This window comes from Apus apus, chromosome 10, assembly GCF_020740795.1.
Source record: "Apus apus isolate bApuApu2 chromosome 10, bApuApu2.pri.cur, whole genome shotgun sequence".
Taxonomy (NCBI): Eukaryota; Metazoa; Chordata; class Aves; order Apodiformes; family Apodidae; genus Apus; species Apus apus.
Window position 1 is genome coordinate 3,966,921 of NC_067291.1, and position 15,457 is coordinate 3,982,377.

General features: G+C 43.6%; 2 protein-coding genes across 10 annotated transcripts in view; both read left to right on the top strand.

Annotated features, from left to right (window-relative positions):
• Positions 1-5,701, top strand: part of TBC1D2B (TBC1 domain family member 2B) — a 36,895-nt gene extending 31,194 nt beyond the window's left edge. For 5 of the 6 annotated variants that reach the window (XM_051628304.1, XM_051628305.1, XM_051628306.1 and 2 more), the window contains one exon: positions 1,788-5,701. In XM_051628304.1, coding sequence (XP_051484264.1) covers positions 1,788-1,983 — 196 coding nt within the window. In that variant the 3' untranslated portion in view covers positions 1,984-5,701. The remainder of the gene's footprint in view (positions 1-1,787) is intronic. The other variant, XM_051628303.1, reaches the window with a different exon arrangement.
• A 6,720-nt stretch (positions 5,702-12,421) lies between these two features.
• Positions 12,422-15,457, top strand: part of DAPK2 (death associated protein kinase 2) — a 50,695-nt gene continuing 47,659 nt past the window's right edge. For all 4 annotated transcript variants that reach the window (XM_051628255.1, XM_051628257.1, XM_051628256.1 and 1 more), the window contains exon 1: positions 12,422-12,494. The gene's annotated coding sequence lies outside the window, so the exon portion shown is untranslated. The remainder of the gene's footprint in view (positions 12,495-15,457) is intronic.

Below are 15,457 nucleotides of genomic sequence, written 5' to 3' on the forward strand. Positions count from 1 at the left end.
AACTAAAACAATTTTTTAATATTTATAATTGACAAATAGGCAATTTTAAAGCTTATAATAAAGTGTAGTCCCAGTAGTACCACAGCAGGATCACCATAAAATAAAGTCTGCAAAAGAAAAGGAGAAGAGAAAATGTATATTTTTTTTGCTCTTAACTCATTTCAACAAAATTTTTATATCTAATCAGAGCTGAATGTTTAACTTTACCTTCATTTTCCAGTTGTGTAAAGGAGATTGTGGCTTAGCTCTCCTGACTAGACTTCTGGTGTTGAAATAACCTATTGTAAAGATGTCTAATATTGCTGGAAGACCTCTCATTTTGGTGGTAACAGAATGAGCTAACTGGGTGTCTTTGGCAGGTGGTGAAGTGAGTTCAGGTGACAGAATTCAGTGCATCATAGATATTTTACAATACAAATACATTCTGTGCAAGTCTGTAAATCTCTGTTTTCTTAGGATTTTCCAAGCCAGAGTTGAAAGCAGTGCTGCACTGCCACCCAGGGGATGTGAATTTGCCTGCTGGAACTGACAGGGCATGGTTCAAACCACCTGGCTTCTTAGTCTACCATTTTTATACAGGTTTTAGAGCATCAAAATGTAAACAATAGAAAAGCATGTAGAATGAGATCTTCCCTGATAGGGACAAAAAGTCATCTTGTGTAGAGTAAGAATTGAGAAGGATTATTTTTATAGAATTCATGGGCATCCTGAAAGGTTAGGAAATGGTTTTGCACAGATTTTCTAAGTTTAAGCTTTCTAGTGGAGAAGAGTCTTTACAGACATGTGCACAATTATACTCTAGGTTATAGGATGTCATAGTCAGGCTTTTCTACAGATGGAAGGTTTGTTTTCTAATGTGTCACAGACAGGGAGAGAAGCTGTTGGAATATGTTCTGTTTATAAATAGCAGGAAATTCTTCCTGTTCGCTCAAAAATACAAATCTAGAGAGAGCTTAGCCTTAAATAAACTGCCCAAATAAATGTTCTTAATATTTTAGTTTGTCTGGTATTTACACTGGAATGAGTTAAATTCCAGTTCCTCTTTTTCCTGCAGTAAATGATGAGCTATTTTTTAGGTTTAGCTCAGCAGTAGCCACGTAGTTAACTCTGTCTTTGGACTGCCAAGGCAGATCAGTTACCAGTTTTGCTGTGACTGAATGGTCATATGATGCAGCATTCTGGAAGTGTGGTGGATATTCTTGTGATGCTTTTCTGTGGGATCTGCCAAGCTGGAGTTGACCCAAGCTCAGAAGTCTCTCTGCTCCAGCCAGCAGAATTCCCCAGCTTTCCCACGGTATCATAACGTTTGGCTTATACATGTTTTGTATCATCCTTGTATTTGCATTATCCCAGGATTAATTTGGCCTCTTAGACCACCTCATTATCTTGGGTAACTTGAGAGCTGAGTGTCCTGGGATTGAAAGAGCTCCAGAAGGAAGTTACCCAACCTATAATGGGCACCAAGTGTTCAACCTGGCCAGCGAAGCTCTGATTATCCCAGCCTACATCTTCTGATCAGTGTTGTCAAGGCTGTAATCACTACAGCATCCTATACAGTGTGCAGAGGGCTTTGGGAACTGTTGAGTAATATTTTATTGCTTGAAATAACTTGAAAACTGAGTGTTTTATAGCACTTTCTTGCAATACTGATCTGAGACCTGTCAGGTGCGTGAGGGAGACTAGAGATATTGGCTATATACTAAATATTGATATGAATGAAGGTAAAATCTGATTTTTAAAAGCACCAAATATGAATTATTGCCTTCTAACGTTGTGTAATCTTACAGGAAACTGACTGGTATTGCTTTTGGAGACCTGAATCCTTTTCCATTACGCCAGATCAGGAACAGGAGGACCTACCACCTGGAGAAAGTGCGTCTTGAACTCACTGAACTGGAAGCCATTCGTGAGGATTTCCTACGAGAACGGGACACGTGTGCAGAAAAAAGAGACCTTATTAGTGATGATGAGGAGGATAGTTGAAACTATTCAACATAAACTTTTCTTTGGGATCGTGACCAAAGTGAGTTAACCTCCAAAACACTTGATGAATCCTGTCAAACAGAATGTAATCTAGTTGCTTTTGGAAATATGCAGGACAGATTTCCAAACCCCAGCACTTTCAGAAGTACTGCTCTGTATGGAGGCCAAACACTTCTGTTTACATTTATGTTCTTGGAGTTGTATGTAGAGCACTTAATACCCATCTCAGTTTAGTCAAACAGCTGAATTGCCATCTGCTTTCCTGCAGTGCACTGTCAGTGCCTGTATGTGAAACTGAGGTAAGAGAGAAGTCCATTCTCTGTTTACTACATTTATTGCCATTCTTTGTTGTTTGTTTTTTTTTTAATGTAATCATGTTTTTTGTAGTGCAGGTTCAGTGTGGGAGGACATCATATCCTTTGGTTTCAGGTTGGTTCAATAAATGCCTTTCATCATGTTGTCCTTGAATAAACTAGCCATTTTTGAGGTCACAAACTAGAAAAGTGTGAAATGAAGCACAGGAAGAACTTGTACATTCCTTTGTCTTTTCCTGATGTGACATGAAACAGATCATCAAACAGAACACATGAATATATGTACTTAAAAGGTAAAATAAGTACCTGTTTGTCACAGACTGTTCAGTGTATCCTGAAACGGTGATATCAAACATCATTTATGGCTTGCTGGGCAGCTGTGTTGATAAAGGTTCTCATTAATGCAAGGGGTTTGTAGATGAAATGTTGTTTAGTCAATTTAATTTCTATTCACTTCTTTGATTGCAAAAAAAAAAGCCACAACCAAAAACCAGCCATTGTGAAAGAAGAATGGAGTTTGCCACAGGACTACCATGGTTTAGTAGCTAATTAAGTGTGTATCTGTTGAAAGCTTTTTTCATTTTTATTCATTTCAATGCTTCTTCCTATTTAGGGCTTAAAATAAGATGAAGTCTGGATCTTTAAGAAGAAACATAGTGTTCCTTTTGCATGACTGTATAACTAATGTAACATAGCAGTAGATAGAATTCCTAAAACAAATATTTATCAATTAAAGGAGCCTAAAGGTCACAGCATGCACACTGAAATTCAAGATCCTGTTCCAGCAGAAGAATGCAGTATTCTCTCATTGTGCTCAGCTTTGCTGGGAGTATTGCATGCATGTCTCACAGGACAGATGTAAGGAAACATTTGAGGTTTTACCTGTAGAGTTTCTGACAATGGAAGTTCTTTCTCATTTGATGACAGCAACACTGCTAAATGGTTCTGAGGATGAGAAGAGATTGATTTCTTGCTCACTCTTCTCTGGACTTTTGCAGCCTTCTTTCTGGAGTTTTTGCATCTACAGAAAGTTGGAGTGACTTCCATGTTGTGTCTGGATGTGTCAAATGTGTCAGTTTATCACAACTAGCATTCAGATACTAGGTAGCAAATCACCCAGTTCTGGGGACATGATTAATTAGCGACAAACAAAACTGGTGGTTGGAAGTGGTCAAGTGCATTAAGCTTCTACTTTTTCTTTTTGGTTTTCTGAGAACAAGTAGGACTTTGTAATGGTTTTAGAAAAACCTAAGTGTGTGCAGGGAGAAATCCTGCTTCTGTTGCACAGCACTTCTTTTTCTTTTTTTTTTGAGACTGTATTTGTAGCCTTCTCTAAATAAGCATATTATCAGTCATTTTATCTGGAAGGGAAGTATTTAATCAGTGGTGAACATTGTAACTTACAGGACTACTTCTGATAAAGTGTATGGTTCTTCTTGTGTGGCAGTTTTTAATTAGCCAACAAATCCTTGCCAGTGGGGGACACATGGTATTATCATCTTGCTTGGTATGTTATTTGTCTTCTAAAAAGTCCCCTACCTTGTCTATTGTAAGCAGTAGTTTGTGTTTTTTTATTCCCTAGTTACTCTTGATTGCATACTTGAGTTTATTAGGCAGGTTTTTCATATTATTGCATGTACTGTATTCTTTTTTTACTTACAATCAGTGTTTGAATATAAAAATGGGACCAGGTTTTCTAATTTTCTAGTTATGCTGTCTTGGTTTTGAAAGAGCTGGTCTCTAATCAGTCTGTAATGTCTGCTTTTTTTTTCTTTTGTTTCAATCTCGTTTTCAAGTGTTAAATGAAATCTTTCTAAGCTGAAGATCTTTCCAGTCACAACAGTTGAAATGTTAAGGTGAAGAATTGAGAAGTACGTACATACCCTATTCCTAAAAGTCTGTCATTCCTGGGTTTTGAGTCTAACCTGTGAACTAGTCTTGTGACTTCAGGAGATGTTTCCCGACTGATTTCATTCAAGTCTTTAGGTTGTGAAGATAAAACTAATTTGGGGCAACCGTTCAGGAAGTTCTCTAGCTGACAAAACAATCTATACTCTCACAGGGTGGTTTCTTTTTTACAGTTGTGCTGATGGTTAAATTTGTGTGTGTTGCTGTGTTTTATTATGTAAGTTGTTACCCAACTGTACAGGAAAAACTAAATAGCTCAGTTTCTTATGCCACCATGTGAATCTAATACATGAATGTTAGGAAGCTTATGGAAATCACGTTGTCTCTAGGTATTTTGTTAGCTTGCAAATATGAAATGAGCTGATGCTGTTATACTCAAGTTCCCAGTGAGCTGTTGGCTTTGTTTTGTTCAGCATTGATACTGATGCCTTAGTTAAAAGGCCAAAAAATTGCAGAGGCATCTAATCCCTGCCCACTAGAAATGTACATAGAACAAAAATGAGATGCAACGTCCAGAGAAGTTTGTCTTGCTGCTGCAATTACCTTTAGTGACTAGAAGTTTTCTAGTGGTGCTGCATCTGATAACTTTCAAGAGTAGTAACTAGTTAGGGACATGGAAGAAACACAGGTAGTATTTGAACCCAATGAAACCAAGCAAAAATACAGTGTGGCTCAGGGCCCTGCAGAAGCTGAACTGCATAGATACCAAGTGTTTGTATTTAGGGGTAAACTCCTGAAATTCTGCATGAGGATTTAACGTTCATGCCAGCCACTTAGTAGGAAATTGATCTCTAAATGCAAATCAGAACTGCTAAGACTATTTTTTAACTTCAAGATCATGCACATAGGTGCAAAGAGTTCCTTATCTGTGGTTCCCAGTACATGTGATGTAAACCAAACCACTAAGTTGCATCTTGCATAATATTCCTTCATCTTGGTACACATATGCATGATTTTCTTCTGCTTACTTGTTTAAAATGCTCCATTATCTTCTGTTAAATAGGCAAAAAAATGGGTGCACTAGACCTCTAGCTGTTAAAACTGCACAGTATTTCAGCTTTACCTGTACATGTGTACAGGTAGTGTTATCCAGTGTTACCAGATTGTTTGGTGGGGTTTTTGTTACCAGCTATGTAATCAATAAAACAGCTTTTTTGTTGCCCTTTAGGTGTCTTCTGTGAGAGATTCTCCTCCTTCCCTTAGTCTTTGTAAATGTGGTGAGATATTTCAGCAGAAAGGGAAACTTTTTTTTTTCCTTAAGACATCAGGAATGAATGGTGTTAAATTTGACAGAGTTGTATGTTCACTCATGCTTAACTGAAAAATGGAGAATTAATCAATTTCATGAAGTTGTGTAGCTGGTTAAGTGGATGTTCCCTTCAGTGCCACGTTAGAAATGGGCAATATACGGTACAAGAAATTTGAGTCACAAAACATAAGTGATACTATTTTTATAAAGATTGATGTAAAGAAATAATAAACAATTTATTCCTTTACAGCTTTTTCTGGTTCTCTTTTTTTTTTCTTTTGTAACAGGTGGAAATAACTGCAGGTGCCATTAGAACAAAACAGTAGTAAAGCTGGTGGTTTTGTCTGATAATGTGATTTGAGAGTCTCTACAGAGAACATATGTGCAGATTTGGCTTTGAAGCATGAAGATTTCAACTCTAGACTTGTTGTATGGCAGGTGATGCTGACTTGAGTAAACTCATGATTGATGTCTGTAGTTCCTGGGGAGAGGAGGGAAGGGGAGATTAGATTTGCCTGAGTATTCACAGGGAACAGAATTCCTAAGAAACATCTGTATTTGTGTGATCTCTCCTGACACTAAAAGCCTCTTTAGTAAGCTTGGGCACCTGCTAAATCCTTTGGTAGCCAAGTGCCTAATTTCAGCTGCTTTGAAAATTTTTCAGAGTACTTAATTGGGAATCTAGTCTCAGTGTCTTTCAGATACAATTTTTGCTTTTTGGAGTTCCTCTTTTCCCTCAAAGAGGCTATCTGGTACCTCAGCTGCTTCAGCTGTAAAACTTAGCAGCTAAATGTTTGTGAAGGAGGAAAAGTAACAGTTGGGAGATCACTTTAATTGCTTGTCCAGGCAGATCTTTCATAACAGAGGTGAATACTGCAGAGTTCTTGTCCTCTGGCTCTGCTGCAGGATGGCAAGCTGTTGAGAGTAGCTATTGGCACAGTTGGAAATCTGTTCAAAGGGGTTGCAAAACAGGATAGAGAGCAGCAGTTGAGGTAAAACATCGACTGTGATCTAAGAACCTCCTATCCTGTATGCTGAAAGTTTAAGTCAAATGAATAAACAGAAAATTCTGGGACATGTGTGTTTAGGAAGCCAGTGTCCTCACTGGGACACTTGGTATATTTAGCTTGAGGAGGCTGTGTTGCCTTGGCAGCTGCTGGGGCCTGTTAAAGAACAGCTGAGGTGCTTGTGTTCTCCTTGAGGCTGAGCTTGACACATCTGTTCCCTGTGGAGTTGCAACAAGGAGGCGAGTGTGGCTGATTCTTTCAGCTTATGTGTTGCTAAATGCCTTATTCCTGAGAACTGCATTCATTTAGAAAGGATAAATGCAGCTTCTCTGCTCTGAACTGAGACCAAAACCTGCAGAGTCTCACTCTCTTTTCTGTGTTCCTCAGAGATGCAGAGAACAGGCTGAATTCTGCTGGTATGACAATATACCAGGTGTTTGTTCTGTGGGATTTTTCAGAAGTGCTAAACATAGTTTCCTTATCTGAAGCTCCTTGACCTCACTGGAAGCAGAATCCATGTAGTGCTGAAGCTGTAAGAATTCCCACACATGAAGTACATTGGCTCAGATAATGCAAAGGAAGGGTGTGCTCTGCCTTGGAAGCTTTCCCCCTGGAAAAGAAGGTAAAAGGTTCAATTACAAGGAAGTTAGTAGAGTGGTTTCCTTATCATTATACTATTCTGTAGAAGCCATACCTCTCTAGAGCTACCCCCATCTGCAGTGCTGTCTTTTCAGAGGATTAGGCTGGAATGCAAAACTCAGGACTTACATACTGAATGTGATATTAAAAAAAATAAGTTATTTAATAAGGAAACCATTCTTTACCCTAAGTTGGGTAAAGAATTAGCGTGTTCTAAAGAGTACTGAAGTAGTAAACTTTCGACACTAGAATATACCTGGGAAACTAAGATGACTTTGGCTTGATATTCCTAACCTTGAGTGACTGCATCCTGTCTTTATGCTCAAATGAGGTGTACCTTTTGTGTGTACACTATAGGTGATGTTTTTGCAGTGGGCTGCCTCTAAGACTTCAGGTTTGAGCCGATGAACTGACTGATGTCTTCAGGCACTGTAACTGGTGATTAAACTGTGAAGAAAGTTATTTACCTGATTTTATAAATGCAGGTGGTATTTTTTGGGTATTCAAGCCTGAGACTCACTTTTTGGAACATAAGTTATGGGCTTCCTTCTTTATCAGTTCCTGAAGGAGACTGGAAAATGCAGGGCTAGCAGATGCTGCAGCATGCTTCAAAGGCTGCTTAGCTTTGGGTTTTCCTTCACCTTCTTGTTCTATGTGCACATAAAGGCTTTTGCCAAAGATGTTAAAAAAGTCTGAGTTAGTGTTTTAAGGGTGAACTGAAGCAGCATGTAAGAGCAATGTCTGCTGTAGAATCTGTGTTCTGGCTTGCAAAACCTATGGATTTGGCATCAGGGCTGAGATTCAGTCTGTCCTTGCTACTCTTGGAGACCTTGCAGGGCTGGCCAGCAGGTATAAATTCAGTTTGGGTTATTCAGGGCCTAGGGAGGGCTTGTCCCAATTTGAAAAGCAGTGATGGCCTCTCAGGGCAAACCATGCTGTTTTGTCCCCTAGGAGCAGACAAAAGAGGTGGCCTTCCTGGTGTGCCCTTTGCCTGGGAATGCTGTAGGATTGTAGAAATAAAGGTGAGGAATTAAACATCTGTTTCCCTTTCAAAGGATTCTAAATTCTATTGCTCTTTGAAACCTTTACTACTGCTGCCATTTTGTGTCTTCCATATGGTGTAGTATCAGATGCAGCCACTTTCCTTTTGGAATTGGGAGTGTGAGGTAGAACTCCTGGGCTGTGAGCACTGCTTGTGGGGCAGGTGAGCACAGGCATTGTCCAGTCCTCTTGACTGGGAGCAAGTCTGGAGGCAAGTTTCTTTTTAACTGATAATAAAAAGTATTGCCTTGAGGCACTTGCCTAGTATAAAATTATTCTTAATTTCCTCTATCTTTGCAATTTTTTGCAATGGAAATAGCCTGACTATTTATTGCATGGTAATTCTGCCATATTGACATAGCTTTGCATTATCTTAACCACACAGAGAACTGGAGGTGAAGGCAGCCTGGCATTTAATTTGATTTTTCAAGGTGTAAACAATGCCACCTCATTCCCCTTTAACAAATGTTGATAGTAATTTGCCCAGAAGACATTTAAGGAGACCAAACAGTATTTATTGCAATTACTGTCTGCCAGATTAGGAGGGAGAAAAGCTAGTTTTACAGGTTTTGTGAATGTCTTTAAGACAAGAGAGTAAACAGATGAAGGATGTCACTGTTGGTAGCCAACACTGGGTCTTGGAAAATAGTATTGCTAATATTTGTTATAGTAGTTCATATTAGTGCAGTTTCAGATCTGCAGTGAGGACTGGAAACCCATGCTATTCTTCCTGTCAAAGTGGTGTCTTCAAAGAACAGGGCTTTTTGCTGGGTAATGTTGAGTTTCAGACCACACAAACAATGCAGTCTTGTGTTTAGGCTTGTACAGTGTATCAAACAAGGCTCATGCAAATGTAGTGCCTCTCTAATCAATTTACCTCCTTGGCCTTGTGTCCTTCATACTGTTTTCACATATCCTGGAGCTACTGAAGCAAAAGAAATCAGGTCCTGCTTCTGAGATATTCCCTAACCAGGAGGGGTGAGCTATGATGGTCTGGAGGGCTTTGTAACCACCAAGCATGTACCAGAATCTCACCTGTGGGAACGTAGGGCCCTCACTTCTGGGGTTATTTGCCCCACAGGCTGCCCACAAGCAACACATTCTTATCAAAACAGTGTTGTGGAAGCCTAGTATTGTCTCTGTGTCCTTGGTGAAACTTTGTTCTCATTGCAGAGTAACTCAGCTTGACCACTGATGAAATGGAGCACAAACAAGGGACAGCAGTGTTTGGTTTTTTTGATGCGGGGCCTTTGATTTCTGGAATAAACAAGGAGTTAGGTTTGTTGTATAGGATTGCTGCTGAGAACTGGGACAACGTGAGCTCTGCATGAAGTTTAGGACCAGTTGCTACCCAGAAGGAGCAGCGACCTGTGCCAGTTCCGTGGTGAAGCCCAGCTGAAGCGCTCATCGGTCTGGCTGCAGAAAACACCGCGCGGAGCTGCAGTTTCTTCCTGGCTGCTCGAACACCGGCTGCCCCGACCTCCCTGCCCCGGGAGCAGGTGCGCGGCGCGGGTCCGGACACCCGGGCCGGGCGGAGCGCGGTTTCCCCGCAGTGCCAGGGTGAGGATCCCCGGGCGGGCTGTCCCTGCGGGGTCCCGGCCACCTTCCCAGGCTCTGAAACCCGAGCGGGTGCCTTGGGGAGCCGCCGCGGGGGTCGGGTCACGCCTGCACCCGCGCCGGGATGCGAGGTTATTTCATGTTTTCTTTCCGGAGCAGGAGCCGCTGGTTCGACCCCGCGGCCGCGTCCCCCGTCGCACCTGCCCCCGCTGCCCGGGCCGCGGCCGCCCCGCCGCTGAAGGGACCTCCCACGGGAATCCCCCCCCCCCATCCCACGGGAATCCCCCCCCCCCCATCCCACGGGACCCCACCGAGAGGCCGCGAGGGGGCGCGGCGGGCCCGGCCCCTCCCTCCCGCGGGCCTCGGGGCGGGCGGCACAGCCCGGCGGCTCCTCCGGTGAGCGCCCGGCGGCTCCTCCTCAGCCTCCTCCCGCCACACGCGGCCCGGGCAGCGCTGGGGGGAGCCCGACGAGGCGGACGGGCCGCACCCGACGGTAAGTGGGCGCAGTTCCCCCTCAGCCGGGGTGCCCGAAGCCCTCCGCGGGGCTCCCCCCGCCGCGTTGCCATCCCCTGCTCGGGCTCGGCGCCCTCTCCGTGTTCCTCTCTCCGTCTCTCTCCCGTCCCGTGCTGCTCGCCGGTTTTGACCCGCTTTCATGATGTTCCTTCCCGCTCTGCTTCCCTCCTGCGTCGCAGTTCAGAGGCTGAAGTAGCGCAGCAGCGAAGCGCACCTGGTTGTGGCGGGCTCTGGCAGGGCCGCCCTTTGCCGCCGCGTTTTCCCCTCAGCGCGGTGGAGCAGCCTGGGGGCTGCGGCCGGGCCGCGCGCTCCCTCCGCTCGGGTCTGTCAGGCGCTTGGTCGTCCCGTCTGCACGGCGTGTTGGACGGTTCCACCTCCGGCTGTGGGTGCGGGCTGCCCCGCAGCTGTCAGCTGGAGGAAGGATCTCGGGATTATCTCAGGGAGCGGGTTCCACGAGGGCTGGGGAATGCCATAGTTCCAGAACCATGCCGTTTGGTGTTGTGTGTCACTTGTTCTGACACCGTTTCTGTCTATAGCCATCGGGGACAGCTGTTCCTGGCTTTGCACATCAGCTTGTTGATGTCTTTCAGCAGCTGCTGTGTGACTTCACCATATTTATCTTGATTTTTCCCTCAAACTGCTTCGCTTGGGATCTGGAAGATTCAGTCACATCTGCTCTTCAGAGCAGCGAGCTGGGGGTCATGGGGCAAGACTGCCCAGTGAGGGCTGGTTTGGCCTCGCCTGCATCCTTTTAGATCATAGTCAAGAATTAAGAGGGGAACGAGAGGGTGGAAACGTGTGGCAATTGCTCCTGCTTTGTCTGATCAGCTGCAAAAGGACCGAAATCCGCAAGCTCGGCTGCTTAATGCCTGGGGAAAAAGGTACATCCATACCCTCTCTAGAGGTGTCTGTTCTGAAACGTTGGTAGGTTTCAGACTTCCCTATGTCCTTCATCTGCTTGTGCAGGAGATGTAGGTCTCACTTGGCTTTGGGCTGTGTCCTGTCTGCGGTGCTAATCCTGGCAGGCGCCGGAGGGGCGCGGAGCAGGCCCTGCCGGCCCTGGCATCGCGGGCTGCCCTGCGCCCCATCTCCTCGCTCGGGCACGCAGGGGCTTTGGGATCAGTTACTGCAGCAGCCCTGGCAGTTAGCTGGCTGCTGGGGAGCCATAATTAGCTGCAGAGCTAATGCATTTGGTACACATGCCTTGGAAATACAGTCCTTGGTCATTCGCCGCGTGTAATTGCTGCCGAGTAAGCTCGGGAGGTCAGAAAGGGATCCCTTGAGAGTTAGTGGCAGGAGCAGTGACTCTGTAATGGGACTTAAGTGCCTGGGTATGTTTTGTGTCTTTTCTGACAGAAAATTTTTACAGCTGCTTTTATTTTCTGAGAGGAAAATATTTAGGTGAAAACAAGGGTTGGCTGAACTTAATATAACTTTTTACTGTGCTTTGATTGTGTTTATTTGAAAACAAAGGGCAAAAATTACTTGTGTTTTGCTCTTGGAATTGTTTAGTCTTTTCTAGGACAAAGTAGAAAGTAAGGGGGATCAGAAGGGCAAAAGAGGAAAACACTTTAATGCTTATAAAAATCTGTTGCCTTTAGCAGAAGGCACCAAAACTAGAAGACAATGTCACTTGTATTTGTTTGGTGGGTTTGTTTTATGGGGAAGTTTTTCATTTTTTTCAAATTACTAATGGACAACAGCCTAGTTTTGAGTCTAAATTGCTTTGATTGTTTTTCAATATTAAAAAAACAACTTAGAAGGGAAGTTGTTACTTTGATCTGTTCTGTGTGTTTTGGGATTTGCTTTAGTTTGATTATTGTTTTGTAATATAAAACTGTGCAACAGGGGATACTTCAGAGTTATGCAAAGATCTAGTGATTCAGCTCATGTCAGGTGTACTTAAGAAAGAAAAATTATTCAGCTGTTACCTCAGTTACTTGAAACTAGTTTCCTTAGGGTAGAAGATGCTCAAAAGGGAAAATAAAGGCAAGGCTGGTGACAAGCCAGGTGATCTCATGGTTTTGTTCTTATCTCTGTTTTCTTGCCCTTGTTAACTGGTGGGTGGACGTTTATCAAGGATTTGATTTCTGCAAACCAGTCATAAATTGTTAGATAATTTGGTGGTGACAGGCTAATAACTTATGCAGGGAAACCTTTTATTTGAAAAAGAACTATAACCTGGTTTCTTCTTTTCCCCTTAGGTGGATTCTGTCACACTTTTCAGAAAAGTGCATTTCTTTGGACTTACCTCCTTCACACAGCACAAGCTGCACTAAAAAGGTACTTCTGTACTGGAGAAAGAATATCTGCGTTCAGGGTTTGCACTCATGTAAAATACATGTGTTTAAATGTATGCCTTAGGACACTGATTTATTAGGGTAAATAAGATCCAGTTTTATGGTATGGCAAGTTAGGCATGTGCAGGGCTTAGGCAGAACATGTTTCTAGTGCCTGAAACTAGAATCTCAGAGGTCTGTATTCTATTTCTGGTTTTGCTCCAGCTTTGTTACATGTCTGGAGGAAAATAATCTGCATATGCTTTGCCACCTTGTGGTGTTTGGGATGTGTGAAGGAGAGTTGGATGCAGGAGTAAAGGATGAAATATCATACACTATATATGTACTGTGCTATGGAGTATCATTATGAGAATGTGCAAGTAAACATGCAAGGCATGGATTTGACAGGTGGACCACTCGGTGGATAAGAAATTGGCTGGATGGCGCCACCAAGAGAGTTGTGGTCAATGGCTCAATGTCCAAATGGAGGCAGGTGACAAGTGGTGTCCCTCAGGGGTCAGTATCGAGACCAGTGCTATTTAACATCTTTGTTGGAGACATGGACAGTGAGATTGAGTGTATCCTCAGCAAATTTGCTAATGATACCAAGTTGTGTGGTGTGGTTGACACCCAAGAGGGAAGGGAGGCCATCCACAGGGACCTTGACAGGCTGGAGAGGTGGGCCAGTGCCAACCTCATGAAGTTCAACAAGTCCAAGTGCAGGGTCCTGCACCTGGGTCGGTGCAACCCCAGGCACAAATACAGGCTGGGGGAAGAAAGGCTGGAGAGCAGTCCTGAGGAGAAGGACTTGGGGGTGGTAGTTGATGAGAAGCTTGACATGAGCCACCAGTGTGTGCTGGAGCCCAGAGAGCAACTGCATCCTGGGTTGCATCAAAAGAAGTGTGGCCAGCAGGGCCAGGGAGGTGATTCTGCCCATCTGCTCTGGTCAGACCACACCTGGAACACTGTGTATAGTTCTGGGCCCTCAACACAAGAAAGATATAGACCTGTTGGAGGGGGTTCAGAGAAGGGCCACCAAGGTGGCTGGAGCACTTCTCCTATGAAGACAGGCTGAGAGAGTTGGGGTGTTCAGCCTGGAGAAGAGAAGGCTCTAGGGAGACCTTAGAGCACCTTCCAGTACTTGAAAGGGGCCTACAGGAAAGCTGGGGAGGGGCTTTTCGTCAGAGAAGATAGTGATAGGACAAGGGATAATGGTTTTAAACTGAGAGAAGGGAGATCTAGGTTAGATATTAGGAAGAAATTCTTCACTGTAAGGGTGGTGAGGAACTGGGATGGGTTGTCCAGGGAGGTTATTGATGCCCCATCCCTGGAGGTTTGTAAGGCCAGGTTGGATGAGGTTTTGTGCAACCTGGTCTAGTGGTTCCCTGCTCATGGCAGGGGGGTTGGAACTTGATGAGCTTTGAGGTCCCTTCCAACCTCGGTGATTCTATGATTCTGTATGAATGATGAGTAGAACTGGCCTTTCTGTGAAAATGCTCAGTGCTCAGAATCCATTAGCAAAGAGACTGACATACAAGAGCTGGCTCCAGCATGGGATGGTTGCGAAACAGACACGGTATGTTCTGTGGAAGAACACGGAAAGCCTCTCCTCTGCAGAGCTTGCCTTGGAGCTCTTAAAGCTCTGGTCTGATCCAAAACCCACTGCAGCAGATGCCTCCATCCTCCTGGTTTTAATTAGTTCTGGTGCAGACCCTGAGTGATTGGAATGGTCCTGACTCAGTACATTGTGATGTTGTTTGATCACATGGCTCAGAAGTGTTTGGATGAAGAACGTACCAGAAAATGAAGTTGATTGTTGGTATTTCCTCATATCATGAATGTACGAAGTCTTTGTCTGAATGAGTCCAAGATGAAGGACCATAAGTCAATCTGTTTTCACTGATTGGAATGAGGAAATCACCGTTTAACTACTGCAAAAAATTAAGGCTGTCATTCCTCCTCTGTTGCAATGTGTTCTGTACTTGCAAATGGAGTCCAACAAAACCACTGCAGTTTAAATCTTCGAATGTGAAGTCCCCTCAGCTTCCTAAGGTGACTTTTGGGGAGGGTTACGTTTGCCTTGATGAATGGCAGTTTTATTTGAGATTAGTTTTAAGTATGTGAGGGTTATTTTCTGTTTCCCCCCTTGTGCTGTGTATTCGCTAATGACAGTTGTCTTTGGATCATCAAGTGTGTGGTCTGTTTTGGACATCTGCTAACTGTGACTGTTGGGTGAAAAACAGTGTGAGGTATCTGCAGAAGTAATGAGAGTGGAAGGCACAGTGTAAGATGATGTGAAGTGATAGACTTCATAAGCACCAGCACATCAGAGGTATGACTGAAGGGTCCAAACACTTTGGGAGCATTTTATGTTCAGCCTTCAAAAACAAGACTTGAGGCTGACTTGGATGTTTGGTTCCATGTTGAAAGTAGATTTGCTGGTCTGACTTTTGCAGAACAAAGGTATAAGTTAAAAGATTGGCAAAAGGGATGATTTTCTGGTTATTTTTAAAATACTCTTGCATGGTTTTGATGCAACTGCAGAAGTAGGTCTGTTCTCTGGAGGATGCTGAGAAATGAGTGAAGTTGTCAGTCAAATATGAAGTGACTGTGTTCCCAGAGGCATCTTGGGAGGGTTCCCTATTCTCAAAGCCATGTTTTTTACTTGCTCTTCTGAATGACAATCTCTTTCTCTTAGAACAATGGTTTTCTTGTAGGTGTGTTTGCATTACTGTTATTTATAGTTATCTACCTTGGGATTCTGATAAAGGGAGTGGTCAGCTTGAGGGATTTACAGGCTTTGGGCAAGTCTCAGCACTTTCTCTTAATACGTGGGCATTTTACTGTAAATTACATTTGCATGTGCTTGGAACTTAACCTTGCAATTCGGGATGAGCAAAAGCTTTGGGTTTTTTAACAAGGCTTGGCTTTGTCCTTTGTTTGGTTTTTCTGAAGTCTGTGGGTGTT